The following is a 23,224-nucleotide window of genomic DNA, read 5'->3' on the forward strand; positions in this document are numbered from 1 at the left end:
GTTAAATATCCGGTGCCGGGCTCCAGCTTCCTTTTCCGGCGGCGACATGGCGAAGGCGCGCGTGGTGCCGAGCGACTTGTTCCCGCTGGTCTTCGCCTTCCTGCAAGAAAACCATTTCGAGGGGGCGGCGCGGGCTTTCGGGAAAGCTGCCGGCGTGGTGAGTGAGGGGGCAACGCGGGGGGGGGGCTGTTGCTTTTCTTTGGGGGGGGGCCGGCGCGTGCGCGTGTCTGTGCGCAAGTGGAGGCGACAGGGATGCATGAAATCCCTGGAGAAGGGAGAGGGGTCTCGGGGGTCTCTTTCCCCGCCAGCAGTGTGCCATAACCTCCAACATTTATCCGATGAAAATATGGACGTCCCAAGGGGAGGTCTCCCCAGGTGAGGTGGGGGGGACGACGACTCCATATTTGGAGGTCAGGGTTCAGATCCTGAACTGAAGGGGCTGGTTGGGGGCGTGATGGCAGTTGCAAAGGGAAAACAGTTGGAGGGGAGCCTCCTCCCGTGGAGAGGCGACGTGCTGCGCTTGTCTCAAGGCAGCAGATGTTTCTCCTCTCTGCGCACGTGGGGCTAGGGGACGTTTGAGTTTTTGCAACTTCCGCCTTTCCAAAACGAGGGGCGCGAAACATTGTCACGTGGCTGGGGAAGCCAAAGGTGTGTTCGGGTTAAATTAATAGAATTTAGTTGGCTTGGTAAGTAGAGCGTGTGCAAAATGGCGTAGAGTCGTTTAAAAAACCTGTTGCCAAGTACTTGCGGTTCTATTCCATATTCATATTACTTTTATCATTCACCTGGCATTTTCAGAAGGTGAAATTAAAATTGTTTCTCCGAAAACAGTTATGTGCTCGGTAGACTTCCCAAGCTAGATGTTGTCCAGTCACAAAAGCAATAGCAGATTTGAATTCCTCACAACCAGAAACATACTATTAAGGCCCCTCATTGAATAAATTCACAGAAATTAAGTTTCACCCCCTAAAATGACATGCCCTAATGTGGGATGGAGGTGATCTGTGGGCTTCTGTGGAAGTTAGATAAACATTAAATTTCTATACCACCCTTCATCAGAGTACCACAAAGTTTTACAAAGCAATCTTTAAGGCACCGTGAGTGGTAAGTAATTGATAAAGGAGGAAGGAAATGTGCTGATGGACTGCGGCAAAGTGCATTTACTTTGAGGGGCTGTTGGGTTTGTGGGTAGGAGTGGGGAGAGTGGATTATTGAGGGTGGGCGAAAGTGCCTGAGGAGCCCAGGGTGTTGGCAGCAGGAGGCTCCAGAATTCACAGCACATAGTGCTTGCTTGCAGGAGGGCAGACTGGTCCCCCCCCCCCCAAAAAAAGCATCATAACTTACTGTCAAAAGGTTTTTTTCCCCCTTCTATATTTTACCATTTTTGCATTGTGTTTGCATTTCAGACAAAACAAGACCCCAATGCAGCTTCTCTCCTTGATGTCTTCAACTACTGGCTGAAGTAAGTAGTAGTTTTTCAGAGAGAATTACTGCCTGTTTGTTCCAAGCAATTTTTCATTGGTTACCTGTTGTTTGTTTGCTTGTTTTAGTAAAGCTGTTCATTGTCAGTCTCTCTCTCTCCCTGGATGCCAAACTAGGAATATGAGTCTGGGTAGTTCTGGTGAATCAGACTCAGGACTTGCCTATAAAAGATGCTTCACAAATTGGAATAACACCAAGTAAATGGGATGATAATGAAAGAGTATGAATTCTTTGACACCAGTGCCTCAAAGGAAGTCCTATCATAGGTCTAGTCTACGTTTGATTGGTTTCATCATGTGCTTTTTTAAAGCTGTTCTAACTTGTCTCCGTTGCTCCTAATGCATTGCTAAGCTTAAGCAGCCACACAGGCCCTACTATCAAGCAGGAATTCAGGGGAGGGGGCGGAATGGCATATTTGTAGCAATGCCAGTATGCAGATGGAAATTTGCAGAACCGGCTGTTGGTGATCCACAAAGAACACATGGTGAGGTAATACATATTAAAAGTCAACGGGACTACTTACAAATAAATGTGCACAACTGGATGTTTATGGTAAAATATCAAACGTGAAATGTTTATCAAACGTATTATTTCCCCCCAAAATGCTTGCTACACCAGTTGATTCACTGGTGGCATTAATCTCATAGGACATGCTTTTCAAAGGCACATTATTCTTTGATGTCTTTATCCACATGAAGACAGGGGATGAATATTTATTTATTTATTGCATTTTTATGCCTCTATCATGGATCATCAGGAGGTCTACTATTCAGACATTGATCAGCAGTGGCGTAGCGTGGGGGGGAGGGGGGCCAGTTGCACCGAGCGCAATATCGGGGGGGGGGGGCGCTCACACTCGCAGCTCTCTGCCCCTACTAAAATCCACGGGTTAGGGGGCGCAAATTACTTGCCTTGCCCCGGGTGCTGACAACCCACGCTACGCCACTGTTGATCAGATCCAGCTGCTGCACATGTTTTCAGATCCTGCCCTGGGATCAGAGGAGATCAGAGATGTTCTTCTTTTAAACTGGTTCTGTTGACCTTGACAAATCTAAACCCAACTGCGGAGGGATGAGAACCACCAAAGAAAATCTAGCGCGTACATCATCTCTCAATATTGGTACAAATATATATGCCCCTGCATTCCCTTTATTTGTCCTGGGTTGCTTTGTGAGAAAACTTGGTTGTAAAAGTAAGCTAAGTGTACCAATTCACAAGCATTGGGGTGGGGGTGGGGTTTTCACATTGCGCTTGTGCAAATGGATGTGGTTCTGCGCATCCTGTTATTTGTGGGTGCCCGATGCATGTGTTTTTATCACGCAGCAGTGTAGCAGGGAGTGTTCAATTTTAATCATCGTTAGCTTGAGGACCAGTTTAAAATACAGTTCCACCTCCCCCCAAAAAACCCCAAAACTTGCAGTTCCTGTTTGTGCATACTTGATAAATCAGGAGTAACACCCCCCCCCCAATGTGGATATGGAGTTACAGCGGTACCTTGGTTACATACGCTTCAGGTTACAGACTCCGCTAACCCAGAAATATTACCTCGGGTTAAGAACTTTGCTTCAGGATGAGAACAGAAATTGTGCGGCGGCGCAGCAGCAGCAGGAGGCCCCATTAGCTAAAGTGGTGCTTCAGATTAAGAACAGTTTCAGGTTAAGAACAGACCTCCGGAACGAATTAAGTTCTTAACCTGAGGTACCACTGTATTTGCGAGGGGAGGGAAGTCTGTTCAGCACTGATGCGGAGACACCCCACCCTGAAATCCAGGGAGTTCTGTGGTGCTCAGAAGGAGGTAACAGGACCTTCCTGGTTATTCTAGATGTGGAACCAAAGCCAAGAATGAAAGGATTCCGCTCTCTCAAAGTAGGTGCACTGTGGTAGCCAACAATGCAGTCCTACCCATGCCTACAAGGAAGTAAACCAAGTTCAGTTTAATAGATCTTGCTGGATCCTAGAACGACAATAGTTATACCTCTGTTTCCCATCTTCCTTCAGCCAGTCCTGCATTCTTTTTTGGCTGCTGTTTCTTCTTGCCTATCTTTCCGCCCACAAGATGGAGGTTTTGATTCATTAGTGAAGGAGCTGGGAGAGAGGATTTAAAAACTGAATATTGGTTGTGAGAAACCACAGGAGGGGGCAGTGCTCTTGTGCTTGAATCCTGTTTGCAGGTTTTCCCACAGACACTTGGTTGGCCATTGTCAGAAGGGAGTGCTGAACTAGACAGGCCATTGACCTAAGTAATCCAGCAGCCTCTTCTTGTGTTCTTAGGAACAGAAAACTTAATACTGTTGCCTTTCCACCAGCACCTGGGGTCACAGATGAACCTCACACACAGGTCAATTACGCAGTAGTGACTGTGATGTTTTCCTTTAGGTCGCCTGAAGCCAAAAAAAGACAAGCTGTTCCCAATGGCCCACCAGCGAAGAAGGCAAAAAAAGAATCTTCATCCAGTTCTGACAGCTCCAGTGAAGATGAGAAGCCCCCAGCTAAAAAGCAAGGTAAATTATGCTAGTTTGCTCCAGTATGCAGATAAGGTGCTTCATACTGGGGTGCTGATTTTGCTTCCGTGAGGAGTAGCCCAATTGCATCGCTTGTGTGTGGAAACACCTATCTCCTCCCGTTGTTTCTGTCCACATTTGGATACGGATCACGTGCTCCTTGAACAATCCAGAGCAAATAAGTTATTCGGTGCTCGTGAGTAAAGGCTCCGTCAGCCACTATACCGTAATGTTTATCATAAACATAACTCAATGCAGTTGGAAGTCCATGGCCAAAGAATATTAGGTAAGGGGTAGATTCTTTAAGGAGTCCTACTCAGCAAGTGGGGGAAAAATATGGAAATCACATAAATCTACTTGAAGGTTTTTTTGGGGGAAGAAAACAAAATCCAACCCAAACTGAGGGGTGTGTTTTACATGACTGATATTAAAACCAACACATGCAGATGTTTTGCAAACGTAGCTTTATTTTAGGGTTAAAATAATCTGCTCAAAGGGTAGGAAGAAGTGGGGTTTTTTTGTTTTTGGAGGGGGTGCTCTTTGCAATAGCAACTTTTGCTGACTGCTGTCTGCCATTAAGATAAAAAAGATGGGGCTAGGTTCCTTTCTAAATAACTCAGTATTTTCTTTTTCTCCCCACCCCAAATCTAGCAGCCAAGCCTGCTGCTGTAACCAAAGTGCCAGCAAAGGCAGCTCCTGAGAGCAGCAGTGATGATTCTAGCGACTCTTCCGATTCAGAGCAAGAGAAGAAGTCGTCGGCAAAGGTGAGATTCTTGCCCTTGCTCCTCCTCTAAGTCTTGAAAAGTCCTCAAGATGGCCTGAAAGCTACAAAACATGGAAACTCATATGGCTCTGTGAGCTGGCCAGCCCTGTTTTTTATTATTAGTGTTCTTAATAACAATGACATTCTTGTTTAGGAAAGAAAATAATGCGAAGGCGAAAAACGGTTACCATGCCTCTAAGATTTATGCTTGGTCGCTTACAGAGAACTCTCAACCTTTATCCAAAACTTTTAAAACATGGTGGCAGATAATTTTGGACATTGGGTGGAGGTAAAGGCCAGGACATGACGTCAGTGGAAATGAGGGTCATTCTGGAAAGGGTTTGCTGAAAATAATAGTAATAATAATAATAATAATAATAATAAATGGGCAGTAAGGGATGGGTTTTAAAGGAAGCAAGCGGAACCAACTGAAGTTGTGATGCCCTGTTCTCCTCCAGGGAAACTTTACTGTACAGACTATTTCCAAAGTTATTCGAGGGAACCCTGTGATTCCTCCGTAAAATCGGTAATGGTGGCAATCTTCTCTGAAAGGCAGTGAGGGCACCATTCTTCATCTTAACCTGCAATGCATAGGGGCAGAAATATGTGCTGTATATTCTAAACTGCCCTCTTGGTTTATGTGGAACAGTGGTGGGGTCCAATAGTGGCCAGTGCCCTACATAAAATAAGCATGCACAATAGAACATTTCCTGGAATCCTCTGCTGTGGGTCTCCTGGTTGTTCCAAGTGTCTAGGAGTCCCTTGTTGGGTATGGATTTATTGAAGCTATAATTCTGAAAGTGCTGGTTTTGAATATACTCTGTGTACACAGTTTGAGGGTGGAATGTTTTAAAATATGAACATGGAATAATAGAGGCTTTAAATCAGGGTTTCCCAAAGTTGGGTCTCCAGCAGTTTTTGGACTACAATTCCCATCATCCATGACAGCTGGTTCCGCTAGCTAGGGATGATGGGATTTGTAGTCCAGAAACAGCTGGAGACCCTGCTTTGGGAAACTGTTAAATGGTGACCATGGGCTCTTATGAAAGCGTATTGGACCCCATCCTCCAGGCTTCTGACATGTATTTGTAACGTATTCATGAAGTTGCCAGCAATTGTACCATAGTGAGAGCAGAGAAGGTGGAGCGCTCCTCTGCTATGACACTGGACTGGTAACATTCGCATGCTTCGCTTTCCTGGGACAACATAGAATGGGTTGATGGTGTGTGAGAAGCAGAATGGGCATTTGAGCATTTAGGCCAAGCAAGGCTGCACTCCAGGATATGCTGTTAAGGCCAACTGTGCTGGTCCTGTGGGCTAACTGAGAGACGAGGTCCGAGTCCAGTCCGAGGTCGAAGGTGCAATGTGGAGGCAGTCTGTAAAAGCTGAAGCTGGGAGCAGTGCAGGGAGTCGGGTGAGGTCAGGAGCTCCGGCAGAAAATCAGGACAGGGTACAGGGAGGAACTGGCTACCAACGATGTTGCTCCCGCAACTTGGGACTGGGGCTGGCTAGGTTTTATCTGCCCCGAGGCATAGGGTGGCCCCGATCCTCAGTGATCGCCTCTCCTAGCCTGGAGGCAAGCACTCCTCCTGTGGGAACTTAGTTCCCTCTGCCTCTCTGCCCCGAGCCTCTGCAGCTCAGGAGAGGCTGGAGGGTTACCGGACCCAGAGGCAACCTCAGCTTCCTTTGACGGAGCTGAGAGTGGAGCACCTGCAGGCAATGGGTCCTCCATCACTTCAGGGGCCAGAGCAGACTCAGCTGGTGCCTGCACCTGAGGATCCAGCCCTGGCTCAACTGGTTCTGGAGGCGGGGACTCCTGTGCAGGCTGGGATTCCTCAGGTTCAGCGTCCAAGTCCGAATCCCAGGCCATCACACCAACTTTTGCTGAAGACAGGGTTATAGTCAGCTAAATATTATGTAAAATATTACTGAAGTAATGTGGCTTGTGGTGTTTACTGACTCCTCTCGTTAGAAGGGAACAGCTCTCCCGGTTAAGAAAGCTATCGTGAAAACAAAACCGCAGAAGAAACCCAGCAGTTCTAGTTCAGATTCAAGTAGCTCGGAAGATGAAGCTCCAAAGAAGCAGCAGCCGCCAAAGCCAGAGGGAGGCAAAAAGGGAGCAAAGCCAGCTTCTAAACCAGGTAACTCACCTGCATTAGTGCAGAAAACCAAAATGCAGTTAACAAGTTCTCACAGGAGAGCTCTGAAAGGATTTTGTGGCTATTGAGTTCATTGAATACGTGTATAACCAGAGTTTTGTTCTGTAGACCAGTGTTTCCCAACCTTGGGCCTCCAGCTGTTTTCGAACTACAATTCCCATCATCCCTGACCACTGGTCTTGCTAGCTGAGGATTATGGGAGTTGTAGTCCAAAAACAGCTGGAGGCCTAAGGTTGGGAGATGCTGCTGTAGACGCAGCTGACTTTTTTCTGTTACTTCTAAGTTTGGATCATTTCACAGACAATAGATACATAGGGCTGCCTTTGAAATGGTTTAGCAGTTCCACCAGGTCCAAGGGAGAGCTGCAAGATTAACTGGGAGGGTGAATCAATTATGTTATGCCAGGATCTCAGCTGCCCCAGCTCCCATTGTGTTTCTGGGCCCAATCCAGAGTGCTAGTTTTAACCTTTAGAGCCCTTAATGGCTTGGAATCGGGATACCTGAAATACCACGTTCTATGTCACACATACTGGCCGAAACAGTGAGATCTTCACAGGCCCTACCACAGCCAGGTGATGGGCGAATATTGGGAACAGTGCCTACTAAGTGGTGGCACCGTAGTTGCGGAATGCCTTGCCCACAGAGGCTTGTCTGTTGCCGACTTTATGGTAATTTTTGTATCAGGCGAAGACTTAAGTCTTTTTTGTTCTCCCGGGCTTTTAAAAAAAATCTGATTTTAACAAAGAGCTTGTGTTCCGAACCACGGTTTATGTGCTGTGTGTTTTTGAGACTGGCTTTTATTTTCTCTGCTGGAAATGTTTCTGCTGCACCTGTTCTAGGTTACTGTGTTGTCGTAGAAAAGTAAAAGTTACAAAAGTTAAAAAAAAGTCATATCCAAATCACTGAAAATGTGGACAATATGAATTTCCTTTTCTAGACCTCAGGCCTGATGCAATACTGAAGACCCTCCTTTATGATAGCTCAGTTGGTAGAGAATGAGACTCTTAATCTCAGGGTCATGGGCTTCAGCAAAAGATTTCTGCATTGCAGGGGGTTGGACTAGAGGATTCCTGTGGTGCCTTCTAAGTCTCTGATTCTATTAATATATCATCCTTAATGTGCTCAGAACAACAGTGGGGTTTTTTGACTGCATGATACCAACTCGTTAAGCCAAGTACAAAGAAATATGAATCCTCTTTAAAGTAACCCAAACTAATCTTGCTGAAAACAATAGAAAATGATATTCACTGTTTTGGATCGTTAACCGTATCATACCGTACAGCCCAGCAAATCGAACTTGGGAAAGGGGCGGTAAAAATTATTGTAGCGCTATGCATATGCAATAGCTGGATTCGAGCTTTCTGATTTCCTCTGTGCATCAAATATTATTTGCTTTCGCAATCAGCAGCAAAAGTCACCAAGGTGACGCCCAAAATTAAAATTACCAATGGCAAAACGGAAAGTAGCAGTGACAGCAGCAGCAGCAGTGAGGATTCTGATGCAGAAAAGCGTCCACCTGCGAAGGTAAGCAATAGAGCTTTGTATGGTGGCTAGAATTGCTAAGGCTTGTCTTTCCTGTATTTATTTCTTGTTTGGAGGGAACTCAGTTACACTAAAGCATGGGAACTAGGCAAGCATACTTGGGGTGGAGCCTTCGTATGAGTTCTGTGGCCTATTTACACTCGGAGCACTCGAGACTTTATATGCTCTTTTCATGATCCTCTACTCAAGTCTGTCTTAGACTTGTGGCGCACATGTCTGCCCCAAAATTCAACTTGGGAACTCTGAGTTCAGACAGGCTTACTCTCAGATTAAGCGTGCAAAGGATTGCAGACGTAATCTTCTAGCTGTTCCCTGTGAACATGGAGAAAGTCAAAAATTTCTCTTGACTTTTATATTTTCTCCTTGCGCCCCAGAATTTCTCAGCTGATACTGTGCCTCTACTATATTTGTATTGTGACTCCCCCCCAAAAAATTTTTTTTAAAATAAATTTTATTAGGATTAATAAAAAGAAATACAAAGCTTAACATCAAATGTCTCTTTTTAATCCAAAACTAAAACATTGATTTAAATGCAATAAAAACATAGGAGAAGAAGAGAGAAGAAGGAAAACAGGAAAAGTAGAAAGAGAAAGAAAGAAGAAGAAAAAAATAGTTCATATGTGGCTGCCCTTATTTTTATACATTCCTCAATGCTTGCTCTGTTCTACATCATAATTCCCGTAGATAGGAGTGTTGCAGTAGACCATAGCTTTGACTTTCAAAAATGGGGTTTTGATGAAGCTCTCACAGAAGGCTTTCAAGAGAACCTAGTTGTTATGTGGCAAAAAGGTAGATCCTTTTTATAGGGAACTGTTTAAAAATGGGAAACAAGAAGTAGGAATGATTGATTGGCCATTCTAGGGAAGTTATTGGAAGAGGCCTCTGCCTCGCCCCGGTTTTCTATATTTAAATTGGTGCTATTTAACAAACCATGCAAACAACAAGGTAGCAATGTTTTCAGATTACACCAAATTATTACATTTTTGTATACGCTGGAAGCCGCCCAGAGTCGCTGGGGCAATCCAGTCAGATGGGCAAGGTAGAAATAATAAAATAATTGTTGCTGGTGCTGTTGTTATTGCCGAAGGAATCTCAAGCAGAGTTTGATGAGCTCCGAAAGCATCAAAACTGAAAACAGGATGGCAGTTGAGAGTAAAGTACTCTGGGACAAAAAATAACTAACTTCTGATACTGATTGATTAGCTGCGTCTATCCAGGGACGTTCTCATGCTCTATTGGCAAGTTAGATAAAGAGTAATGAATAAGTTCACTGGGAGAGGAGAGAGATTCAGTATTCCATTCGCAGCAGAAAGGACAAGTTCCATGTTGGGAAATGGATTAGAAATCACAGGGCAAGCTTCCTAAATCAATATAGAAATCAGATGCAGTCAGATTTAGATTACTATGTCAAGACCATTTTTTTTAAAAAAAAGTTATGGATATAAAGGGCAGTCAGTGGTCCAGTTCTGTGTGTTTTCACTAGGAATGACCTGCTGAGGTCAGTGAGGCTTCCTTCCAAGTAACTGGAGGACAGTAACCTCAAACTTGGCATTTGTAGCGCTTATTCCTTTTTGCATGAGGACTAAGGCTGCAGCTCTTAAGCACAGTCCTCGCTATAATCAAAATGATTGCTCCGTATGGTGGGAAAGGAACCGTTTCACAGGGTTATCTCCTCATCTGCAACATGGAAAATGGTCTATAACACACATTTAAGCATTAATATAGTTCAGGAAGTATTTCTGGTGTGATTCAGTAATGCTAGCCTGGTGTAAACAGTAAGCGGGTGATGCTGTTAAAGAGAACATACATGTAGAAGCAGCTGGATTGCTTCAAAGCTTGTGGCAGCTTAAAAGTATTAGCAGAAGATAATTCCACATTATTCTGCCTCCTGCTTTGCTGCGACATTTTACTTTGTTTACAAAAAAAGAGAGAAAAGGAATGAGCTGGTTTTCATTTTTCATCCTCTTTTGACTCCTGGTACGTAGTCCGGTTCTCCTAGACAGCTACTTTATTCATCTGACAAAGTGGTCTCTGGCCCCACAAAACTTATGAAACAATACGTTTGTTGGTCTTTAAAGAATCCGTATGACTTCTTCCCGCAAGACTCTTTAACTATCCCTCTGGAATGAATTCTCTTTTAATAGCCTTTCATGTCTCCGGCTTGTATTTGAGTTGTGTGCCTGGTAGGGTAGCAAATGATTAGCTTTGGATGGCAATTGCTCTTCAAACTTCACCCTTAATGAATGGGCAACGGTGGGTCATCTTCTCCCCTGTAATAAGAGCGAGCCAAAGAAAACTCCGCAGTCCAAAGCTGAAGGTGCTCGTCTACCCACAAAGAAGGAAAGCAGCAGCAGCAGCAGTAGTGATGATTCTTCTGACAGTTCGGCAAGTGGGAAGCCAGTGTCAAAGCCCAAGGCAGGTGAGTTGCTGGCGGATGCTTAAAATCCATCCTGAAGCTCCAGTTGATTCCAGAGCAGCGCCACAAGATTATTAAATGGGACAGGGCATTTTGACCAAGTTATTATGCCAATACTAACATACCCATTAGGGACGCGGGTGGCGCTGTGGGTAAAACCTCAGCACCTAGGATTTGCTGATTGCATGGTCGGCGGTTCGAATCCCCGCGGCGGGGTGCGCTCCCGCCGTTCGGTCCCAGCGCCTGCCAACCTAGCAGTTCGAAAGCACCTCCGGGTGCAAGTAGATAAATAGGGACCGCTTATCAGCGGGAAGGTAAACGGCGTTCCGTGTGCTGCGCTGGCTCGCCAGATGCAGCTTGTCACGCTGGCCACGTGACCTGGAAGTGTCTGCGGACAGCGCTGGCTCCCGGCCTATAGAGTGAGATGAGCGCACAACCCTAGAGTCTGGCAAGACTGGCCCGTACGGACAGGGGTACCTTTACCTTAACATACCCATCAGGGAGAGAGGACCCTGGTAACAGAATAGCATTTCCAGGGAAGTTTACTCTCCTTGTGTTCTTTTGAAGACCTTTCTCAATAGTTTTTGTAATTTTAAATGATGTGTAATTTTAAATCACCCAGGGAGTGCAGCGCGTTTTGTGAGTGCTGTGTCGCGGTTGGTGTTTTGACTTAATGGCTTTATATCTCATTTCGTATTTTATAATTCTTTTTTGGGGGGGAATAAATATTATTAGGATTTCTAAAGAGAAATATAAAGCTTAATATCAAATATCCCCTTTTTTGCGGCCAAGGCTAAAACATTGATCTAAATACAGTAAGAACATAGAAAAAGAGTGAAAAAGAAAAGCAGGAAAAATTATTATTGTCTATGCTGGGTCGGTCAACCTTTGCTACTGTGTCCTTTCTTTTAGCAGATCAAGATGATCAGCAAAAACTGTGAGGTTTTTAGCAGGGGGGCAATTAGAATAGGATCTATTGTTTGATTATTGATGTAAACCCCCAAAATATATTTTCTATGGTTAAGTTTTTAACCTCTATTTTCAGTATATTTTATTTTATTGTTATGGCTAGTGGCTAATGCAAATGAAGATTCTTCTTCTCTAGAAAGAGAAATAAAGAAGTAATAGACAAGAGACTTAAAAAGAGAGAGAAAGAATAAAGTTATTTTCCGTGCTTGTTTATTAATTAAAATTATTTTCCGTGCTTGTTTATTGTAAGGTGCCCAATCTGTGCCTTCCTGGAATCTGCGTTAGATGTAACATGTAACATACGGGGTTTACTGGCCTGGAGATGGGGTGAATTATAGCCTCAGCCTTCTTTCCTTTCCCAGAGTTTGCCTGAAGCCTGGGCTTCCTTTTAGCCTTGCGCTTGCTGTACACAAACCACAACTGTCCCCTGCCTGCTGTCTCTTAAAGCTTGAGTAGAACATAGGCTTGCTTTCCCACCTGACCGAGCCAGAGGAAACACATGTCCTTCAAGCTCAGAGCCAGAGGGACGATGAGGAGCAGCGGCTGGTGGAAGGTCCAAGACTTCCATAGGCTGTGTGTCGAAGCAGAGCAGTTACAAATTTTTGTAAAAGAGGGAAAGGAGAGGCATGTGGGCCTAGTCTGTGCCTAATAGGCACTGAGGCAGACCAAATGCCTGTCACCTCTCCAGCTCTGAGCTGTTGGCAGACAGGGGTTTGTTTTCCGGCCCAACTCCAAGCTTAGAGCTGGAGAGCGGAGCAGGATATTCCCCCCCCCCCCAAAAAAAAACCCCCACAACTTTATGTTGTATTTCAGAGACATAGCACAAGGTTAGAGACAAGACCCTGCCACTTGGATCTGAGAGAACTACCAGCAAGATTGGCCATATATGGTTGACTTCTTGCAGTATCACTTTGAGAAGCATATGCTGCAGAGATCCTCTTGGCTAGATGATTTAAGACACACACACACAGTGTAATGTGACTAGCTTCATATTTGTCTCTCGTTTTTTGGTTGTTGGCAGATCTCATTCCACCAGATTCTCTTTTGTCCCTTCTTCGCAGGCCAGTACAGCGCTGTGCCACCTCCTTCATCCGTAGAGTCAAGCAAGGGCAAAGCACAATCTCTGCCTGTAAAGACTTCTAAGAAAAAGGTGGAAAACCATGATGAAAAGGAACAGGTGCCCAAGAAGAAAACAGCAAGTATGTATTTGTGGAGAGGAATTAAACATTAAGGTGACGGCGTCCATATCTGATGGAGGGGACTCGAGAAACAGTCCTTGTTTTGTTGCATTTTGGGCAGGGAGTTTATGCGCATGTATAAAATAGGCTCTCTGTCGGATACTGCCTAATGACTTGTTAAAACTTCTAGAAAAACTAAGGAACCTTCCAAGGTTGGCCTTGGTTCTGTGTATTCCAGAATTCCTGGCTTCTCTGGCGGGCACAAGGCTTTGTACCAACAAAGAGAGAGGCCTCTACCAGTTGAGCAAAGCCTTTCTCTGTCACGAAACATGTAAGCTTACAAGTCCCCGCAATCACTGGCTGAACGCACGTCAACAAACACCTTTTGCACATCAGTTTAAAGTGCCTTGTTTGCAAAATGCTAGGTGCCCTTTTTGGTAGCCTGAGATCAGGATGCTAGTAAGTACCCCAACTCCAAAAACCTTTGTAGTTAAAGGGACTGTTCTGATTTGTGCTGGGCTGTCTGCTTTTAAAAAGTCTTCTTGTACATACATCTGGGTATGAGCGTTTGTTAGACTGGAATTGTTTGGGGCCCCTTGAAGAGAAAGTTCAGTGAAAGCAGCCTATTTTTCTTTGTAGCTAAAGGACCTGTGGCTAAGCCATCGCCTGCTCCCAAATCTGCTGCTGTTTCCACCCAAAAAGAAGAGACTAGTTCAGACAGTGACTCAGGTGAGTACCAGAAACAAGCAAGTTATCTGGATTCTTTTATCACTGTGTCTTTTACTGAGGAAGTGTTTGGATTTACATACTATGGAGGCAGTGAGTGAGACAGAAGTACCCTCTGTTTGAGGCTACCTGTCTGTTGCTTTTGATGTCTACAACTGGTGCAGAATTACTTTGCACAGGGGATATCTCACACATGGGCAAATGTAATCACTTGATGAAGAATCGTGCTTAGGAGTGGATTGGGGGTTCTCTTGTACGTTTTATGTCCAGAGGCTTGAGGCAGAATAGCAGAATGAACGGGCCTTCTCTGTAGTAACTCCCCGTTTGTGGAATGCCGTCCCCAGAGAGGTTCGCTTGGCGTCTTCATTATATATATTTTGGGTGCCAGGCAAATGTGTTCCTCTTCAACCATGCCTTTAGTTGATTAATATTCTACAGTCTTTTAAATGTATGTGGGAAGACAGGGGTTACTGTTTCGCTGTTTGGTTTTACCTATATAGTTGTTTTTATCCTGTATTTTATTCTGTGAACCATCCTGAGATCTTACGATGAAGGGTGGTATATAAATCGTAATACATAAATAAAGTCGTACCTTGGATCTCAAACGCCTTGGCTCCCGATCAAATCGGCTCCCGAACGAATGAAACCCGGAAGTGAGTGTTCTGGTTTTTGAACGATTTTCAGAAGCCAAACATCCGGGGCGGCTTCCGTTTGACTGCAGGACACTCCTGCAGCCAATTGGAAGCTGCGCCTTGGATTTCAACAACCAAGGTACGAATGTAAATAAAATACCTGACAATAATGATACTGATTTATTACTTATAACTCATCCACCTGACTGGGTCACCCTAGCTACTTGGGGCAGCTTCCAACAGAATATTTTTTTTTTAAAAAAAACCATATTGAAACATCAGACATTAGAAACAATCATGCCCCATAAGTCTTACAAGCTGCTCTTGTATATTCCTGAAGCTGGGCTGTTGGTGGAAAGGGCTACCTTACAGTTCCAAAGTTCACCAAAGTTCACCTTTGTATACTCTTGCGCATGTCACGGGGCAACAGAGAGCGATATCGTATGCCTCCCTGTTAGAGGGATGTGCTGGTAGGATGTGGGTGGCGCTGTGGTCTAAACCACTGAGCCTCTTGGACTTGCCGATCAGGAGGTCGGCGGTTCGAATCCGTGCAATGGGGTGAGTTCCCGTTGTTCTGTCCCAGCTCCTGCCAGCCTAGCAGTTCAGAAGCACGCCAGTGCAAGTAGATAAATAGGTCCCGCTGCAGCTGGAAGGCAAAGGGCGTTTCCGTGTGCTCTGGTTTCCGTTACGGTGTTCCCTTGCACCAGAAGCGGTTTAGTCATGCTGGCCACATGACCCAGAAAGCTGTCTCTGGACAAACGCCGGCTCCCTTGGCCTGAAAGCGAGCTGAGTGCCGCAACCCCATAGTCAACCTTTGTCTGGCCTTAACTGTCCAGGGGTCCTGCTGGAGTAGGATAGGTTGCTTGTTTAGCCTCCATTGATTCAGTGGGCGTTTTTTGACTTGTACCACTCCTGAGGTCAGCGTAATAATTTATCAACGTTGGGCTGTAAGGGAGCAGAGGGTTTGGTGTATGTCCACTCCTTGCCTATCATACTCTAGCCTCTACCCAGTGTTAGACTTCCTGCTGGACATTGTTACATCAGCATATCTGTGATGTTGCACCACTTGATCTCCACTGACAGAGGCCTATCTCGAGAGATGCTGGCACAACAGGGCTTTTGCAACGCTTTGAAAACCCCACCTGGCATATCTTGAGCACAGGACTGTAAAGCTATCGTTAGCACTTCTGTTTGTTTTCGTTTAAAGCACATACCTCGCTTGGAATCTCTGCGGTGCAAGGTTAAAATGTGCTGGGACTTAAAACCACTGTCTTGTTTGGATTTTGTGCATAGATAGTAGCTCTGAAGAAGACAAGAAGCTTCCTGCCAAATCGTCTGCAACAAAGGTTGCTGCTAAACCCGCTCCGTCAAAGGCAGCGACCAGCTCTTCTGATAGCTCAGGTACCTGGGGTTACAAGCAAACAAGCTCCATGTTGATCATTACTGTTCCCATATTACAAAAACTTCAAGATCTGGCCACAGTTACACAGATCCCTGGACGTGTTCCTCGCCATATCTAAAACAAGCAAAAGCCACAATGCTGCAAGTACTTTGCTTGATGTTCTTCTACCACTCCTTGTGCCCTTTAGGCTTTAAGTGTGGCCCTGCCAATGAGCTTTAGGATATAAATCAGGGTTGGGTCCACAGCAGTGTCCAAGGGCTGCATGTGACTCTTGAAGCCTTTTTGGGCGGCCCTCAGCAACATTTTACGTCCTCAGCCCTCGCACTGCCTTCCCAAATCCCAAATTTTGGGCTTGTCCCCACCCCATGCGGCAAGGCAGTGTGTGACCTGCGTGTTGTCTTGCAGCTCACAAGAGACTGCCCTGATGTAGATGTTCCATAGAAAAGATAACCTTCCACCGTTTAAGTAGCCATTACAATCACTTAACCGAGCCTATTCCCTATGTTTGTTTATGCTCCAGTTAGCCACAGAAGAGGTGCCTGTCTGTTTAAAAACCGGCAAGTATCCTTGCTTTGTTTAAATTGTCTCAGTTGATCAATGAGTAAATATTCCAATCACTGCACATGAAATGTGTACACATATATATCTCGTGTGCCAATCTGTCTGATAATTAGTATGGGCAGGGACCCTATAATTAATCTCACACCCTCCTAAGTCAGCTTTCCTAACAAAATCCTTTCCCCTCCTACTCTTCCTTGAATAGTGAAAACACTGGTATTTGGATTCGTCCTGTGGGTGTACAACTTGAAACTGAACTGTGAAAATAGTGCAGAACCTCCACTGCTTTTGTCCTTGAAATTTCTCCTTTAAAATTTGCTTCCCTAGATTCTGACAGCTCTGAGGATGAAACCCCTGCAAATGCTGCAGTTAAACCAGCTGCAAAGGCGGCAAAGAAGATTCCTGTGATGGTTGGAAAGAAGGCGGATGCTGGCTCTGGGGATAAGAGAGTTGCTCCCCCCAAAACTGGTGCGAAGAATCCCAAGTCAGGATCCAAACCTAGCCTCTCTGCCTCCCAAGCAAGCAGTTCTTCAGACTCCAGCAGCAGCAGCTCAAGTAGTGAAGAGGAGCAGAGCAAGCCTGCCCAGAAGTCGGCTAAGAAGTCGCAGGCCAAGCCCGTTCAGAAGCCGGCTAGCAAATTGGCCGGCAACAAGAGCACAGCGGCTTCGAAGCAAGCGGAGTCCGAAAGCAGCAGCTCTTCCGACAGCTCCAGCGACGACGAGCCCAAAGCGGCAGGGGAGGGGCTAAAGAATAAAGCAAAGAAAAACAGCAAGCCGTCGAAGAAAAAGGCATCGAAAGCTTCATCCGCGCCTGCAGGCAAAACGCCGTCTTCCAAGACTCTTACATCTGAGGTGGCTAGCGATGGGGAGAGTAGCAGTTCTGATGATGAAGATGACGACGATGGGGCTGTCAATGGAGGTACGTCACTGCTGGCCAGGAAGGAAGTAGGGAATGCTGAATATGAAAGAAAGTTAATAATTCGTGCAGGGTGGATTTGATTTAAATCACAATTTAAATCACTAGTCAGTAAGGCTTGATTTAAATCATGTTTTTTTGCAGAAAGACTCATTCTTGCTGTGCTGGCATAATCTTAATATTTACAGCCAAAGGAAGGTTTCGTTTTTGGAATAATAAATCTTCAGAGTGGTTTTTACAGTTATATCAAAAATTACTGATTTGGTTATACTATTCGAAATACATAGATAATTATGAAATTATTGTGAGGTTTAATAAGTTAGCTTTATGTTGGGACAACTTTTCTGCTGTACTTTATTGGAAGGGGAAAAACCCAGTAATTTCCTTAATAACAATTTATTAACTACAATAACATTATAGCATGTGTATCCATGTTTGTTAACCGATGTGGTTAAACAATACAAAAACCCCTTAGACTATGTTTTAGCACACATGAAAAACTTAAATCCTTATTTCCTGATGAATAGCCTTTGGACTATAATGTAACTTAAACAGGAAACTATCTTTAGAAAGACTTTCCCTCCAAAAACATTTTATTTCAAAAATCCAATTTAAATTTTTTAAAAATTGATTTTTAATTTTTTTAAAAAAATAAAAAAACATTGATTTTTATCCACCCTGACCGCATACATGAATGTCGCATGTGCAGTCTTTCCCCAGTAACTGCAGTGCATCTTATGTTCAGTGGGCAGTCAAAAAGAATATGGGTCATTAAAGTAGCACTGGATGTGGGGCACAAGAAAATATTTCTCACTTTTACTCCCACCCCACCCCACCTGACTGCTTATTCTATGGGCTGTTCTCTTATATTGAGTAAGATATGATTGTGGTAGGGACGCGTGTGGCGCTGTGGTCTAAACCACTGAGCCTAGGTCTTGGCGATCAGAAGGTCGGCGGTTCGAATCCCCGCGACGGGGTGAGCTCCTGTTGCTCGGTCCAACTCCTGCCCACCTAGCAGTTCAAAAGCACGTCAAAGTGCAAGTAGATAAATAGGTACCGCTCCGGCGGGAAGGTAAACAGCGTTTCTGTGCGCTGCTCTGGTTCTCCAGAAGCGGCTTAGTCATGCTGGCCACATGACCTGGAAGCTGTCTGTGGACAAACGCCGGCTCCCTCAGCCTATAGAGCAAGATGAGCGTGCAACCCCAGAGTCGTCCGCAACTGGACCTACATTTACCTTTTACCTTTATGATTGTGTTGAAACACGGCAGGCCAATCCAAGAAGAAACGAAAAAGGGAGGACAGCCAGGGGCAGGAGACACCAAATGCGGGGAAGAACAAGAAACCCAAAACGCCACATACGTTCCCCAAGATGAAACGGGTAAGAATCATGGCGTTGTAGAGTCGGAGGGACCCCGAGGGTCATCTAGCCGCGGGAATCTCAGCTAAAGCATTCCTAGCAGATGGCCACCCAACCTTTGCTTAAAAACCTCCAAGGAAGGAGAGGCCTACAACCTCCTGAGGGAGACTGTTCCACCGCCGAACAGCTCTTACTGTCGGAAAGTTCTTCCTGGTGTTTAGTTGGAATCTCCTTTCTTGTAACTCAAAGCCATTGGTTCGAGTCCTGCCCTCCAGAGTGGGAGAAAACAAGCTTGTTCCCTCCTCCATGTGGCAGCCGTTGAGATATTTGAAGATGGCCACCATATCTCTTCTCAGTCTCTTGGAGAAGACTGAGAGGATCTCGGGAGAAGGGGTGGAATTGCCTTCTTGACAAGAGCTGCGAAAAGCTTTCATCTCTGTTGGTTGTCTCCTTTTCCCCTGAGAAAAGCTTGTTGAGGTGCTATAAATTTGCCAGGAGCAGCCAGGCATCTGTACATAGCTGTCAACCATCCCTTATTTGGCAGGAAAGACCCTTATCCCAGCGCCACGGAGGAGGGAAACTCCAACTGTGTTGCTTGGCTGCATTGCTCATCCAATAAGGAGTCTAAGAACAACTGGGGGGTGGAGCTTGCATGCCTTGTGCCGATCCAATCGGCTGCGTTGCCTGGGGACTCGCCTTTGCTCAGCGCTTCGCTGCGGAGAGGTGACGGTGGTTTTCCTTGCTGCATCCCCTTTGCCGGGTTGCTGCGCTGTGGGAACCACCGCTTGAGGCTTCATTTGGCTGCTGGCTGGGCTTTCTGTCTTTGGCTCGGAGGGGCTCAGAAGTCGAACATAGCTGTGCTCTGAAAATCCCTTATTTTGGCTGCTGATCCCTTAATTTTGAGGCTGCTGGTCCCTTATTTTCAAATCTGTAAGTTGACAGCAATGCATCTGTGGTTCTAGTCCAGGGGTCAGTTCCTCTGCACCGGAAATAGCATTTGCGCATCACGGCCCAAACCACAAAAACTTCGCTGGAGCTTCCTGCAGCCAATGGGAAGCCGGGCAGTGTCACAAAAGGTGGTCCCTGCTCTGCTCCGCGCTGGTTTAGCGCGGCGCACGGCAGCCAACCCAGCGGGCGGCGGGGGTCCATGGGCCAGTTAAACGACCCGCATGGGCCGCTTGTGGCCCATGGGCCTTAGGTTGCCGGCCCCTGTTCTAGTCACTGGGGCATCATGAAGCATTTCTGTCCCAGGAAGATTCTTAACTTTACTGTTTTGGTGCATACCGCCATAAATCCAATGTAGTTTGGGGCTTATTGCTTTAAATTAGCACGACGGCTACTTCAAGAAAATACCAAAATACCAATTTTCTTTCAACAGCAGTCCAGTCCTTTCCGCAGAGTAAAAGCAGAAGAGATTGAGGTGGATGCACGAGTAGCAAACAATTCATTTGACGCCAAGGTAAGAGGAAGATAAGAGTTGCATTCCTCCAGACTGTGGTTTGTGCAAAACTGTGGAATTTTTGCACAGTCTAGGACCTGTTTGCTTTAGGGAGCATTGCCTCTTCAGTAAATACTCGGGTGTTCTTTTGCTGGCTGGTGGTCACTGACTCGCTATCTCTTCCAGAGAGGAGCTGCGGGTGACTGGGGCGAAAAGGCCAACGAAGTCCTGAAATTTACAAAAGGGAAATCCTTCCGACACGAGAAGACAAAGAAGAAAAGGGGAAGTTACTGTGGCGGCGCGATCTCTACGCAGATAAACTCCATCAAATTTGAAAGCGACTAAACTTCAGTTGCCTCCTCAGAATCCAAGGCCTGAGCATGTGAAAAGATGCGAAGTGTAGTGGGATATCTCTCCCACAAAGCATCAACTCTTGTTTTGGTAACATGGGAAGATGGTTGCTCTTTTGCGTAATGACAAAACTTAGCCGTGTCTGTGACTGTCTCTTGAGGACTTCCCAGACTTTCTTAATTAAGTACAAACTTATTTTTAGATGACACAAGTTCAGTTCTAGCAGACCTCATGAAGCAATATGTATGTTGTTCTTGTTTTGCTAAGCACCCTTCTTTAATCTTCCAACAAATCTAACATTAAGGATGCACCGAAAGCGACATGCATCTCTATTGCTCCGCTCCTTGGTAGGGAATCTGGTCTTGCCTGCTGTCAAAAGGGTCATCCCACCTTCGCAATCTCGCCTATCATTTCCCCCCTCTTCATTTGGGGCATTCATAAAACATTTCCATAATCTCTAAGAGCTGGGCAACTTGGTTAAATTCAGGCAAATCTCCCTTTTCCTATAAATGGATTGGCTAAAAACTACTTGAAAATCACCGAGTTAATTTTTTGGGCCATTGTTTTTGTAGATGAGGCAACCAAAATGTCTGCCTGTTTCCTTTCGGTTTCTCCAAAAGCCAGGAAAATACCCAAGGGTTGAAATAGCTCCAGAGCGCAGGGCCACTCATTGTTATTTTGGCAATCATGTAATACCTTTGAGGGGAGATGAGAGTTCTTGCATGGTGGCTCTGCCAACTAATATGTCGCTCACAATGGCCGTTCTTATTTGGATAGTGTGCAGTTGGGCCTGTTGAAGCCTTTGTCCATCTGCTTTGTTTTGCTTTTGGGGAATGTGATGACTTTTTATTTCCCAGAGATGGCCAGGTCCAGTTAAGGCTCTTACGTGAGAAGCTTGCAACCACAGGCATGTTAATCCTTGCTGATGTGCTTCAATGTGGCCAGAGAATGCCTCTTTAGGGTGCAGCCTAGACGCCTGAGCTAGAACCCAGTTGCCAAAAGAAACCGGACCTGTTCAAGAAGTACCATCTGATAATGGAAAGATGGGAGAAGTGGTTGTTGGGAGCTCTTACCCCACCCCACCCCACCCCCAAAGAGAAAACCTTCAACCATGTGTTTCCTCCACTTGGAGCATAAAAGTAATAAAACCCAGTAGATTAACTGCGTGGGAAGCTGGCTGTCAAGAGAGAGCATTTTAGATGTTTCCCTGTTGTGGGTATCGCTGTACTTTGGAATCCGTCCACAGTAAATGCTATGCCAGCAATGTCTGCGGGTTAAAGACAAAACAACCAAGGTTATAATGTGTCTTAATGCCCCAAAGGGCTATTCTTTTCACAGCCTTGGCCCCTTGCCTTTTGATGTCTTGAGATTCCATTGGCATGGTACAAGAAACTGGCAATGGTGTTGGGACGGTTGGGTATTTTATTTGAATAGACAAACATTTAGTATAATAAAAATGTTTTTAAAATGTCGATAAAGGGTTGTTGTTGTTGTTTAATCCAGACCTAAGGGTGCTTGAATTGAGGTGGACAGAAATTGCTTTATTAAGTCCCTAATGCATTGGCATTTAACAGGGCAGCTTTTCAGCCCCAGTTGGGAATGGTAGAGCTGTGCTCATTCCATATATACAAAGAGTTGTTTGATGGGGGGTGGGCAAGGTAGGGTGAGGGGACCTGATTTGTCAAGAGGCAGTTCTGGGCGACTAAATGCTTCTGCCTAACACGGGTGGCACTGTGGGTTAAACCACAGAGCCTAGGACTTGCCGATCAGAAGGTTGGCGGTTTGAATCCCTGCGACGGGGTGAGCTCCCGTTGCTCGGTCCCTGCTCCTGCCAACCTAGCAGTTCAAAAGCACGCCAGTGCAAGTAGATAAATGGGTAGCACTACGGCGGGAAGGTAAATGGCATTTCCGTGCGCTGCTCTGGTTCGCCAGAAGCGGCTTAGTCATGCTGGCCACATGACCCAGAAGCTGTACGCCGGCTCCCTCGGCCAATAAAGCGAGATGAGCGCCGCAACCCCAGAGTCGGCCACGACTGGACCTAATGGTCAGGGGTCCCCCCCTTTACCTTTACTAAGGTCTAGGAGCTCTCCTGGATCTGTCAAGGTGGCAGCTAGCACACAGCCTTATATCCGGCTCTGGCTGATTTGGGAACTCCACGCTGTGCTGGGCAAGGAAGGATCTTTCACCACTCTCAGACGCACCATTGTTCTGTCCAGATTTCATGAAAAGGGGTGTTTGTCTGGCAGCGCTAAGAAATCTTTCCTGCCCAGGAGAGCACGCAGCTTCTGCGTTTTGTGCCAGCTCCCACCTAGGCAGCCAGGAGCAGGGCAAGATCTGGAACCAATCCCCAGATAGCCTTAAAAGCCACCCTGATCTTTAAGGCATTGGGTGAGGCATAGGGGACAAGCCACCCTGATCTTTAAGGCATTGGGTGAGGCATAGGGGACCAGAAGATCTTCTCCATCTACCCTGCAGTGCCTTCTCCCACCACCACCACCACCACTATGCTGCGGTTAGGTTTTTAAAACCTCCTGGAGCCAGTAAGTGTTCTTCTCCAACCAGAAATACAGCATAGGCACAAGCTTGTTTTGTTGTTGACATCTTGAAAATGCCAGCAACTGGTTTCCAAGCCAAGCATTTTCCAAAGTATAATTGCCCTGTGCCTGTAATTGCAGGAGTATCTTGACTCTTCCCACTGTCTGGCTCACACCCCACTCGCTTTTGGAATGTGGCTTGCAACAAGAGGTGAGAGTGACTCTTGACCCAAATAAAATGTCCAGCCCCCACTTTTAAAGAACAACCCACCTCGCGGTTAATTGGGTCTCTTCCCCCCCG

At 45.8% G+C, this 23,224-nt stretch overlaps 1 protein-coding gene across 3 annotated transcripts; it reads left to right on the forward strand.

Moving 5' to 3' along the window:
* The first annotated feature begins 1 nt into the window (after window position 1).
* NOLC1 (nucleolar and coiled-body phosphoprotein 1) lies at window positions 2–21,867 on the forward strand. Of its 3 annotated transcripts, none has more exons than XM_083440384.1 (14): window positions 2–157; window positions 1,407–1,462; window positions 3,859–3,983; window positions 4,635–4,747; window positions 6,719–6,887; window positions 8,314–8,429; window positions 10,728–10,866; window positions 12,894–13,031; window positions 13,650–13,739; window positions 15,662–15,769; window positions 16,656–17,246; window positions 18,512–18,621; window positions 19,979–20,059; window positions 20,225–21,867. In XM_083440384.1, the coding sequence occupies exons 1-14, from the start codon at window positions 47–49 to the stop codon at window positions 20,381–20,383; spliced, it is 2,106 nt and encodes a 701-aa protein (XP_083296510.1). In that variant the 5' UTR covers window positions 2–46; the 3' UTR covers window positions 20,384–21,867. The 3 variants fall into 3 exon arrangements, with proteins under 3 accessions (XP_083296510.1, XP_083296508.1, XP_083296509.1); XM_083440382.1 differs by having other exon boundaries at window positions 3–157; window positions 8,311–8,429; XM_083440383.1 differs by having other exon boundaries at window positions 3–157; window positions 4,638–4,747; window positions 8,311–8,429.
* Window positions 21,868–23,224: the final 1,357 nt, after the last annotated feature.

Source organism: Podarcis tiliguerta, assembly GCF_965153285.1.
Source record: "Podarcis tiliguerta genome assembly, chromosome: 5".
Classification (NCBI taxonomy): Eukaryota; Metazoa; Chordata; class Lepidosauria; order Squamata; family Lacertidae; genus Podarcis; species Podarcis tiliguerta.

Coding starts and splice junctions, on each gene's coding strand:
- NOLC1 (XM_083440382.1), top strand. CDS start 47: ATGGCGAAGGCGCGCGTGGTGCCGAGCGACTTGTTCCCGCTGGTCTTC. Junction 15,770..16,655: donor CAGCTCTTCTGATAGCTCAG/GTACCTGGGGTT, acceptor TTGCTTCCCTAG/ATTCTGACAGCTCTGAGGAT. Junction 20,060..20,224: donor ACAATTCATTTGACGCCAAG/GTAAGAGGAAGA, acceptor TATCTCTTCCAG/AGAGGAGCTGCGGGTGACTG.